This window comes from Choloepus didactylus, chromosome 21 (assembly GCF_015220235.1).
Source record: "Choloepus didactylus isolate mChoDid1 chromosome 21, mChoDid1.pri, whole genome shotgun sequence".
Taxonomy (NCBI): Eukaryota; Metazoa; Chordata; class Mammalia; order Pilosa; family Megalonychidae; genus Choloepus; species Choloepus didactylus.
In genome coordinates, this window is record NC_051327.1 from 19,179,096 (window position 1) to 19,190,854 (window position 11,759).

The following is an 11,759-nucleotide window of genomic DNA, read 5'->3' on the forward strand; positions in this document are numbered from 1 at the left end:
CAGTCCCGCCGCCTCATCGCCCACCTGTGTGGTCTCCATCCTTTTTTTAAAAAAACTTGCTAGTTTTGTTTTCTCGTCTTTGGGGCTTCTCACCTGACCTCTCCCGTGACCTCATAGTTCAGAGGGCAGTTCTGGGGCCAGACACATTGCCGCCGCCGTGAATGTATTTATCCTTCCTGCCCTGGGGAAACCGCGGAGTGGCTTCTCCCCCGTTTTGCGTTCCCGTTCATCCCCAGAGACATTTTTTCTTTTTTTTTTTTTTTTGCACCAAAGTGGCAACTGGGTCAGTGTTGGGGTACAGAGCTGGCCTTGGGGGTTGAAGGGCTCCCTCCAGCTGCTTCTCCCTGGTTTCAACAGTGTTAGCGTCCATGAAAAGACAATATTCTCTCTAAAGCAATAAGGGGGTGGTGGGCCAGGGGGAATGTTTGCTGCTGCTGGCCCCCCCAGCTCCCCCTTCCCTCTCGCCAGTATTTGGTGGCGTTAGAGGTGGGGGGGGCTACTGTCGTGACTGAATGTAACTGCCCCCCCCCCCTCGCTACAGCCAGTGCAGGGGGAGGGCGGTGATACTCTTCCCCTCTCTTCCCTCCCCTTCCCCTAGCTGAAGAGACTTTGAACTTAGGGGGCCCTTGAGCCTGGAGAGGCCTTAACCCTGTGAGGAAGTGTAGGGGGAGCCCTCTCCCACCCCCATCCCCTTCTGAGAGTGGTCAATGTTTACAAGCCCCTGAGCCCCCCAGCCCAGGGACTCAGACCCCCATCGCCCCTTTCCCAATCCCAGTCTTCCACGGCCCCGCTGTCTCCCCACCCTTCCTGGAGTCGGGGTGGTGTGGGGCAGGGGTCATCTTGTACTCCCTTGTCTGCCTTGTGTCCCAGTTCCCCCCTCCCCACCATGTGACTGCCTTTCCTTTTACCTGCCCCTGTAAATACTTCCCTCCCCCCCAATAAATCTCGGTGTGTTCTCCCTCACTGCCTCTGTCCTTATTTGGGGGCGGGGCAGGTGGAGGGCACTAAGAGCTGTGGGCAGGGGGCAGCCTGGCCAGGTGAGCCCCAGAGGGCTGGGTTTACACCTGGCTGCGGGTTACCAGCCCTCATCACCCTCACCCGCCCCAGCCTGCCTGCCCAGGTGCAAAGAGCTGGAGCAGGAAGACACAAGCATAAACAAAGGTGGAGACCAGGTACAGAGTTGGAATTGGTTCCTTTATGGAAAAACTGAAAATATAATAAAAATTAAAATTAAACCAGTTTTAAAAAAGCCAGCCCCTGGGAGTTTCCACCGCCTGCCTCTGGCCTCCAGAGGGATGAGGCCCGACACCAGGCAGCGAGGGGAGAGGGCTTTCTGCCGCTGCCTTCCCATCCCATTCCATCTTCATCTCCACAGCGGGGCCCCGGGAGGAACCAAGCCTGGGGGAGGGGGGAGCAGGGACCCGAGGCCCCATGGCCCGGGGAGGGAGGCTCAGGGTGCACCCAGCCCCAGGGCTCCCGGCCTGTAGTGTGGGCGTGGGCAGGGCCCTCCCAGCCTGGGCCCGGTTGGGGTTGGGGCAGTTAGTTCCAGATCTTGAGGAAGGAGTCCCAGGAGCCTGTGGCCACGGCCATTCCATCATCAGTGACCCCCAGGCAGCTCACGCGGTTGTCGTGGCCAGCAAGGACACCTGGGAGGGAGGGGGAGAGGGGGCCATGAGAACTTATCTGGTCAGATGGCCCCGCCTGCTGCCCCCCAGGCCCCCCAGCCCCCACCCACCGGCACGGTCGCCCTTCATGGCGTCCCAGATGTTGCAGTTGAAGTCATCGTAGCCAGCGAGCAGCAGCCGGCCGCTGCGTGAGAAGGCCACAGAGGTGATGCCACAGATGATGTTGTCGTGGGAGTACATAAGGAGCTCCTGGTCCGCTCGCAGGTCAAAAAGGCGGCACGTGGCGTCGTCAGAGCCCGTGGTGAAGGCGTAGCCGTTGGGGAAGAACTGCAGGACACAGGACCCAGTGAACAGAGGGAGGGGGACAGGGCGCGGGGAACAGGGCGAGGGCAGTCCCACCCCAGGCCTTACAGCCACAGCGTTGATGTCGGACTCGTGGCCGATGAAGGTCTGTCGGCACATGGAATCCCGCACGTCCCACAGCTTGATGGAGGCATCACAGGCACCCGACACAAAGGTGCGGCCATCGGGGGCCAGGGACAGGGACATCACGTCCCCACTGTGTCCCGCAAAACCCACGGTCTGCTGGCCTGTCTCGATGTCCCACAGGGCACTGGAGAGGGGACAGGAAGGAGAGAAAGATTAGAGATGAGTTAAAGGACAGACTGCCTGCCCCCTGACCCCCACCACTGGACCCCGACAGAAGGAAGGGCCCCCAGAGCCACGAGATCACAGACACCTGCTCTCACCCCAGGTCAGAGAGTCTTGGGGGGAAGGAGTGGGCATCTCTCCCCCACCCCCCGTCATGCCCCCCATAAGAGGGAGGAAAGGTGCTCAGAACGAGAACTGTGCCCTGGCTAAGACCCAAAGTCCGCGGTCCCTGAGGCAGGAAGTGTGGGTGAGCCCCAACTCCCCAGCCTGGCAGGGTCTCACCAAGTGGTATCGCCCGAGCTGGTGATGATTTGGTTGTCATCCAAGAAGCGGCAGCACGACAGGTAACCTGGGGAAAGGGGCGGGTCAGCCAGGTCGCAGCAGGGCTGCACCACCCATCACGCTCCCCGCAGCAGCGCCCGCCAGGCTGGGCCCTCTCACCAGTGTGGCCAGGCAGCTCTCTGCTGACCCTGACGTTGCCCTCACGGGTCTTGAGGCTGTAGATGGAGCAGATGTTGTCCAACCCCCCACAGGCCACAAAGTTCCCTGAGGGTGCGTAGGCACAGGTCATGACCCAGGAGGAGCGCAGAGGGATGGCGTGGACCTAGGAGGAGTGGGGGGCCCAGGGTCAGAGCCGGCCCAGGCCCCGCAGCCTGGCCCGTCCCTGGCCCAGGCCCAGCCTCTACCTTGTTGGTGGTGTAGCTGTCCCAGATGATGAGCTTCCCGTCCTGGGAGGCGCTGACCAGCAGCCTGTCGGAGAGTGACAGGAAAGAGGGAGCAGGGTCCCGGCGTGAGCCCTGCTCTGGAGGCAGGACACCCTCCCTCTGCCTTCTGGTGGGAGAGCCTCTGAGATGAGTTCCCTTTGGGAGGGCCCTTGTTTTCCCAGCTCCCACGGGGGTATTGGGAGTCACAGTCCTCCCAAGTGTACTCCAGCTCCGTGGGCATCCTGTATGTCCCTGAGGACTCGCCAGACTCCCCTTCCCCCCCACTCTACCTGCCAGGAAACCAGCCCACGAGCACCTGAACAGAGTGTCCCCTTGGCACACAGCCCAGCCCAAGGCCGCACACACCTGGAATCGGTCCCCCAGTGCATGGCATAGATTTTTGCCAGGTGTCCACGGAGGGTCCTCCGAGTCCTCATCTGGATTCTCCCCACTGGGTCCAGCCCAGCTGTGATCTGAGGTGGAGGCAGCATGAGCTCAGGCAGGGTCAGAGAGCAGGGCACCAAGGATCAGGGCTCCATCCTCTACCCCCATCCAGCCCTGGCTGCTCACCTGGGTCAGTGTTGAATCCCCACATGCTTTTCGGGCATCCTGTAAGAGACAGTGAGCCCGTGAGCCCATAAGAGGGCAGAGGAAAGGAGAAAACAGGAGGGAGGGGAGGAGGGAGAGGCAAGGACAGAGGAGACAGGCAAGTACAGAGGAGACACTGAGAGATTAGGGTACCTCCTCCCCCCTGCAAAAGAAACCCCTCCCGGGCCCACTCCAGGGCCCTGGGCAGCAGTGCACCCAGGCCCCAGCTTCCCAGCCAGGCCAACCAGGCCCTCACCCGGATCTGGTTCCGGAGCTGCTCAGCCTCCTGTCTCAGTTGCTCCAGCTCACTCATGGCGCCGGGCCCGTGGGGCGGGGTTGGGGGCGGCTTGGGGCCGCGGGACGGGGGCTGGGGGAGGCAGCTCCTCGCCGCTGGCCCGAGGCCTGGGGGATGCAGGGCTGACGTCAGGCCCCAAGGCCGCCGGGGAAGAAGGGGGAAAGGCGGGGTTGACGCGCGGCCCGGGAGGGGTAGGCACAGGCGGGAGGTGGGGGGGGACGGCCGCGGTGGCCGCGGAGCCCGGGGCAGAACCCGGGTCTCTGGCACAGGAGGGATATTGCCCAGGAATCGCAGACTTCCCCAATCGTCCTCCCGCCCCCCGGAAACGGAGCGGGAAGTGCAAGAGGAAGCGCAGGGGAAACCCCTCCCTCGGACAGCAGCCGGGCGGGACGCCCGCGGCAGGAACTGGGCTGGGGGGTGGGGTGGGGAGTCCCTTCGAAAACAGACCTGGCGTCCGCCCCAGCCGGCACAGGCACCGCCCTCCCGGCACCTAATTCTAAAAGGGGCGGTGCCTCTTTAAATTCACCCCCACACGCCGCCCACCCTCCACGCACACACCCCCACCACCACCAGCTTTGACGCGGGGTGGGGGGAGAGCCCAGAGGGAGAAGCTGGGCTGTTCGTGGGGTTGCCTAGGCAACCGTCACCCGGACTGAGAGCACCTCATTGGTGAAGTGCCCCCACCCTAGCCTCGGTTGCCAAGGCAACCGCATCCACGGCAGAGACCTGTAGGGTGGGTGACCCCACCCCCGGCCCCATCGCCCCCGCCGGGCCTAGGCTCCCGCCCCTCCCCAGAACCGGCCAGGGTGGCTGTTTACAGGATTTGGGAAAAGCCGATTGGGTACTAATAGGTTCGGGACGGCTCACCCCGGATAATCTCCGGGCCGGCTGCGACCCATTAGCCGTCGGCGGCGGGAGGGGACGAGGGTGGCGGGGAAGGCAGCCCCTCGCCGCCTCTCCCTCGCGGCGCCGAAGCCGCCCGCCCCGCCGCGCCCGCAGACGGCCCATGGGAGCCGCTCTCGAGTAATTAGGGCTCCGAAGAAATGTCCCCGGCCCCGAGGCGCAGCGCTGCTCTCTCCCAGGCGCCAGCGGCGGCGGGCGGACGGCCCCAGGCGGCCCGTCCCCGGCGCCCTCGGCACCCCAGGAGCCCAGGCAGCGAGGCTCTGCGCTGGGGCCCCGGGGCCGGGCTGGCTCCGCTCCAGGACCCGGAGTCCTGCCCCCCTCCCTCGGTGGACACCTGTGTGATCCGGCCCTGCACCCTGCACCCTGCCGACCCACGATCCCCCACCCAGCTCCCACTTCCCCCAGGCCCTGGGCGTTCCTCTTCCCCACTGACATTTCCCCTCGCTAACTTCAGCTTTCTACGCCAGGGCCAGGCGATGCCCCTCCCCCAAGAGAAAAAGAGGGGCGACGACCCCACCCCCCCACCCAGTTCCGGATACAGCCCCTTCCACCCAGCAGCCAGCAGCCCAGAGCCGGCGGCAGCGCCAGCGGTCGGGGGCAGAAGGCAGCAGGCCCCGAGGAAGCCGCTGGGGGCGGGGGCGATGAGCCCGGCCCTCGGCCTCCATCACCGTCCAGGTTCCCTCAGCAGCCCCCCGGATTAAGGGAGACAGCAGCCGGGGCCCCAAGGAGAAACGAGGTGTCCGCCGCCTCCGCAGGTCTGGCAGGCGGAGGGGAGGGGACAGGCAAGGGTCCCCGAAACTGGCAGCTGGAAGGCGCGGGCCGGGGCCGCGCCGCCAAGCGCAGTGGGCCCGGCCCTCCGGCCCGCACGACCTCCATTTTGCTTAAAAGAAAGCTGGGCGGGGGCGCCGCGGAGCCAGGCTCGAGGCTTGGACTTATGGAGGGGACGGGGTGCCGAGGTCTCGGAGGGCCGGGGGCAGTGGGGCCAGAAACCGCGGGCAGAGCCCCAACCGGGGGTGGGGTGGGGACGAAGCGAAGAGTGGCCTCGCCGCCGGGCTTGCCTCCTCGAGGATTGTGGGGTTTTGCAAGGCTACTAGCGGTGGAGGTGCGAGACGGGAGGACACGGGGGTGCTGGCCAGGAACAGGCGGGAGGGTGGCGGTGGTGAGGCAAGGGGGCGGGACGGGGCCTAGAGGAAGCCCCGAATTTAGCCCCCCAACTTCTGCGGGAGCAAGAGGCAGGCGGGGCTGAGACAGGGCCTGGGGTCCGGCAAAATGCCGTCGCTGGTGCAGGGAACGCGTGCATTATTGGGGGTCCCGCGTCCACCCCCCTAGATCCCCTTCCGGGTTTGGGAGCAACGGGGCCGGGGGAAGGGAGGTCAGGTTTGGAGAGTTACGTCCGCTCCCAAGAGGCCAGACCGTGAAGAGGGAAGGAAGAGAGGGACCCGCCGAAGGAATTCGGGGCTGGGGGGACGAACACTCCTTTTGTCAGCGGAGGTACCTGTGGCGGTGGACTCTGCGGAGGGGTCGCTAGAGGAGCGCGGGAGGGCCTGTCTTCCTCCGCGACGGAGGCGGCAGCGGCGGCGACGCGGATGGATTTCTTCAGTCACCCCGACTCGGCCTCTCGGCGCTGCGCTCCCCAGAGCGGAGGGATCCCGCCCGCTGGTGACGCGGCCGTCGCCGCCGCGCCCAGGGTCCGGCTGGGCGAGACCAACTCCTGAGTGTGGGGAGGTCAGAAGAGGAAATACCGCTTCAGTGCGAGGGTTGACTCAGCCCCAACAAAGATTTTACTCCACGCTATTTCGACGCAAAGCGGACCAAAATAAATGGTTTGCTTCCCGAAAAAGAGCAAGATATTTCCCTCCCCCAGGGACTGGCAGAGGTGGTACCGTCACAGGGGAGGGTGAACCAGCTCGGTGGTCACGTGATAGATCTCCCACCACCACCCCCCTCCCGGATTAGGCGGCTCCAGACTGGGGAAGGGGAGCTCGACGCCCCAGTTCTCGGTTTGACCACGCCCCGCGCCTTGATGTGGCCCCGCCCCTCCTCAGGGGGCGGAGTCGGAGAGCTCTGGTCCCGGGCAGGGCCGGGCCCGCCACCAGGCGGCCGAGGGAAAGGGCGTCGATTCCCGGAGTCCCTGAGCTGCAGCGCAGGGGGACCTGTGCGGTCCTCTGGGAACGCCGTGAGACGCGTATTGCTGGGGCAGCTCCCCGCGCGCTGCCCAGGGGGCTTTTGAAGAGCCCTTTACAGGGCCGCATGACCCTGACATAACAACTCATATTTATCGAGTTCTTTGCTGATTTAGTCCTCACAATCCTTTGAGGTTAAGTACTAGCATTATCCCCATTTTACGGTAATGGAAACAGAGACTGAGGGCTGCAGAGCTGAGATACGACTTTCCCGTGCAGTTATACCAATACCAGCATCTTGGTGAAAACTCTCCTGTGGACCATCCTTGTACCGGGATGAGAATGGAAGCATAGGCCTCAGTTTCCGCTCCTGTAAAAGGAGGGTGTGGGTGGCTCCCCCCTCCCCCCAAGTCTCTTGGACTGCTACGAGATACTTGTGGATTGTGAAAATGTTTTGGAAAGTTCAACGAATAACCTTTGAGTCCTTGTGCAATTTGAAAGTAAAAGTATCCAAACCGACATTGTTCGTTTAGCTTCTGTCAAGGGCATTACAAATCATTTCTCAAAGCACAATTTTTTTTTTTTTTAGGAAAAACGGTCACATACTTTATTAGGCATAAATTCCATTTATGTGCACCTACCAATTCAATAACACATTAGTAGGTGATGATACACGTCAATCGGCTGTGAGAATTTGGAAGAGACCTCATAGATAATGGATTTCAATTTCCTCAGTTTACAGATAGGAAAAGCACTTGCCTAAAGTCACTCAGAAAACTAGCAGCCTAGGACTAGAACTCAATCTTTTTAATCTCTCCAGGGCATCTGTCACTGCTTCCTCTCACGTTGGCTTCTGTGCTAATATGCTTCCCTGTTTTAACTCATTCAATAAATCTCAAGCCCCAGCTATGTATCAAGCAGTGTATTAGGCCTGGAGGGTCTGACTGTGTACAGCGTGTGCACTATCTGCTGCCTGCAAGGAGCTTACAATCCAGACAAGAGACAGACGGTAGATAGTCCTTCAAATAACAATTAGTGTGTTACTTGGAAGTGCCATTTACTGAGAGCAGGGCCCTTGCCTCAGAGGGGGCACATTTAGGAAGGAAGATCAAGAGTTTTAGGTTGGGACATGTTAGGTTCGAGGTGCCTGCAAGACCACAAGGAGATGTGTTCACTTGGCAGCTGTAAAAGCAGGTCTGGGACTCGGCAGTGGAGTCTGGGTTGGAATAGCGCCTTGGGAATGAGTGGCCTATTAGAGCAGATGAAGTCATAAAGAGGTTCAGGAAAGAGACAAGATGGCCTACGACCAAGCCCTGAGGAACTCCAACATTTAGAGGTCAGGCAGCGGAGAATGAGCTGCCAAAGGAGAAGCCAGAGAGCTAAGAAGAAAATCAGGAGAATGTGGAGTTCTGGAAGCCAAAAGAAAAACATGTTCCCAAAAGGCAATGGTAAACTGTTTTGGATGCTGCAGAGGGATGAAGCAAGACTGGACTGAGAAGTGTGCGTAGGATTGAATGACGAAGAGGCCACTGGCGGGTGCCTTTGCCAGGAGCATTTTCAGTGGCTGGTAGGGTTAGGAGTCTGCTCTCAGTGGGCTGAGGGTGCAGGAGAAAAGAGGCAATGGAGACAACCAAAGTGGCCAAGCCATTGGGAATCTTGGCTTGGAGGGGGGTGTAGAAAGATGGCACAGCAGTGGGAGGAGAATGACAAGTCAAGGTATTTGTTTTTCGATGGGATCTCCTAGATCTTGTTAAGATGCCAACGAGAAGAAGAGGGAGAGATATGCAGGATACAGATACGCAGGATACAGAGAGGTAAGAGATGGCCAACGGTTGACCAACTTCCCTGAGAAGGCAGAAGAACTTGCTCTGATGGGTCCTGGGACACTTCCTCCTTCCTCTTACTGCTCTTTCTCAGTCTTCTCCTTGACCTTCTCCTCCTCAGGGCACCCTGTAAAAATTCCCATGATCTTGACTTCTTCAACCTCTTTCTCTTCTCACTCTCTGGGTTATTCGTGGGTGACTTCATCCACTAAGGTGACTGTACCCCCTAATTGCTCACAACTCTCAGATCTCCATCTCCAGCCCAGCTGTCCCTGCCCAGGTGCGGACTTGGTGTGTGTCCAACTGCAGACCGAATATCTCCATTTGGATGTGCTGGAGTCAGCTTGTGCCAGCTCATACACTGTACACCTCTCTTCCCAACTCCTTGTTCAATAATGTCACGTTGAATGTAGGGAACTTGAAATCAGCCATGGGAGGAGTATTTTCAAAATGGAGATCAGATCAGGGCTCTTTCCTCTCCTCCACTGCCCCAGAGCTGGTTGCTAAAACATTTACAACACAACCGTGGTCACAGGCATCCCACACTCAACATACTCAGAACTAATCATCTTTCACTGCACTGCACCCTGCCCCACCCTGCTCCTTCCCAAATCTCTTGGCCCAGTTAAGAGCACCACCATCCATCCAGGATCTTCCTCCTCTCCTGTTTCCCATATACAAAGGATGATCAACTAGTTGGATATAGTCTGAGCTTCTAAAACAAAGAGGCCCAAAAATACAGTGGCCTAGGCAACAAACCCCAAGGTAGCCACTCTAGAACAGTGGGGCCATCTCTGCCATCCTCAGCACGTAGCTTCCATCTCTGGGTCCAGGGTGGCCCAGGCAGCTTCCACCACCATATCTGAATCTCATCCACTGGGAAAGGGGGGATGGAGAGCACAAGTTCTTTCCTGTTTAAAGGCAACACAAATTTCTGTTCAGAAGTTGACCAGATATTTAAACCGAACCTTTCTGCTACTTGCCAATTGCTGTTACCTAGTTTTTGCCTATTTCCTGGCCGCTAGGATAGTCCCTCCCTAATCGACCTTCCAAATAGCTGCCAGAGATATCTTTCTAAAATGCAAATTGGATCATATAACTTTCTTGTTCGAAACCATGCAGTAGTTCCCCAGAAATTCCAAGAGAAGGGCCAAACTTCGTTGCATGACTCTCAGGCTAGGTCTTGTCCCCTCCACCTCAGAATGCCTTCTACCTCCACTCCAACCACACTTCCATGTCATCTGGAAAAATTCAGGTCATTTTCTTGGGCTCAGTCTAAATATTGCCTCTCCTTGAAGCCCTCCGGGACCATGCTGTTGAAGTTTGAGCTGAATCATGAAGGATGAATAGGAGTTCACTGATGAACACAATTGGAAAGGTGTTCCCCACAGACAGCAGCATGCGTGCAAAGCTCTAGAGACACAAAAATAGTTTGGGCACGTGTGGGAATAATTAGGAGCTCAATCTAGAAGGGAGACTAGACATGAGCTGTTGGCAGAGGCCAGTGTCATTGGAGGCTGAGACTAGACAAATTGTCAAAGACTAGCTCTTTCATGTCTGTAACTCCATTTTTATTTAGCAGACACAAAACATCTCCTATGCGCCTTATAATTATTAAGCCACTGCAAGACTGGCTCTGTTCCTCTGGTAGCCTTCTCTGGACTTGGCTTATTTTTGGGGATTTGCCACCTGCACTGAGCCAGAGGCTCTCTGCGAAGCCAAAGCACACTTTTTATCCGGCAGAATTCTGGGTGACAGCTCAGCAAGCGATGAACAGACCCCCAGAAGATGCCAACTCATTTCCAAGGTATGGAGTCTGAGAGGCCTGCTCCTACCTCTTTGGATGTCATTATCAGGTGCTTAGGTTTGCCCATCCTGAATGTGAGCGTGCAAGACCAGAGGTCTTTATTGAATTAATTGTTTAAGCACCCACCCTCCTGGATAGACATTAAACTCCAGGAGAGTCGGATTATACTTTATTCCCATTGCCTGACAGACACCTAGGGGACATTTGTGGAAAGAGTGAGAGCAATAACATTTGCCCCAGGAGCAGCATTTTTCGTATGTTCAGTCAGATACCACCTCTGTCACCAGTTGAGTGGCCTTGGCCAGTCACTTAACCTCTGTGCCTCTGTTTCCCCATCTGCAAAATGGGAATAAATTAAATGACTTAATAATTGTAAGGCACATAGGAGATGCTTTGTGTCTGCTAAATAAAAATAGTTACAGATATGAAAGAGCTGGTCTTTGACAATTTCTCTAATCTCAGCCTGCAATGACACTGACCTCTGCCGACAGCTCGTCTAGTCCTCCTTCTAGATTGAGCTCCTAACTATTCCCACACGTCCCCAAACTATTTTTGTGTCTCTAGAGCTTTGCACGCATGCTGCTCTCTGTGGGGAAAACCTTTCTAATCATGTTCATCAGTGAACTCCTATTCATCCGTCATGATTCAGCTCCAAGTTCCCTTCTAGAAGCCTTCCTGGGCTCTCCAAGACAGGTAGTCCCTCCCTCTTCTGGGTCTATGTTGCACCCCACTTTCATGCAGGTCTGAGCTCCAGCTCCACACTGCACCAAACTTCCTTGAGAGTGGAGATACGTCTTACACACCTTAGTAATCCCTGCCTAGTACTGTGCCTGGCACCCTGGTAGGTATAAAAAGAAGTCTCGTGAGTCAATGAATGGGCAAATGAAATATATTAGCTACCTTCACTTTAACCACCCCCATAATACAGTGGACTCTCATGTCAGATCCCATGACCAATGAAAATTGGCCATAGTAGCTTGGGAGGTAAACCAAGTCCAGCCCTGTAGATAGCAGATTGTAGCTTTTCCACCAACCTTGAAAAGAAAATTCACTTCTCATTAACAGATGAACTACAGAATTCTGACTTATGCATAATAACATTAAAGTCTCAAAAACTTCCCAAGGACATCTGAAGACCCAATGACTACTGAGTAGTCCCAGTGCCCAGCTCTTTGCCAGGAACTTGTTTCTGGTCTCAGGCTAAGTCCCGACAACTAGCCATTCTACAGATGAGGACAGT

General features: G+C 57.5%; 1 protein-coding gene across 1 annotated transcript; it reads right to left on the bottom strand.

The window, feature by feature from the left end:
* Positions 1–1,173: 1,173 nt before the first annotated feature.
* GNB2 (G protein subunit beta 2) lies at positions 1,174–6,415 on the bottom strand. Its single transcript, XM_037813917.1, has 10 exons — positions 6,262–6,415; positions 3,825–3,970; positions 3,551–3,589; positions 3,347–3,453; positions 2,963–3,026; positions 2,718–2,880; positions 2,559–2,625; positions 2,037–2,238; positions 1,736–1,952; positions 1,174–1,646 (listed from the first exon to the last, which is right to left on the bottom strand). The coding sequence occupies exons 2-10, from the start codon at positions 3,879–3,881 to the stop codon at positions 1,540–1,542; spliced, it is 1,023 nt and encodes a 340-aa protein (XP_037669845.1). The 5' UTR covers positions 3,882–3,970; positions 6,262–6,415; the 3' UTR covers positions 1,174–1,539.
* Between the last annotated feature and the right edge of the window lie 5,344 nt (positions 6,416–11,759).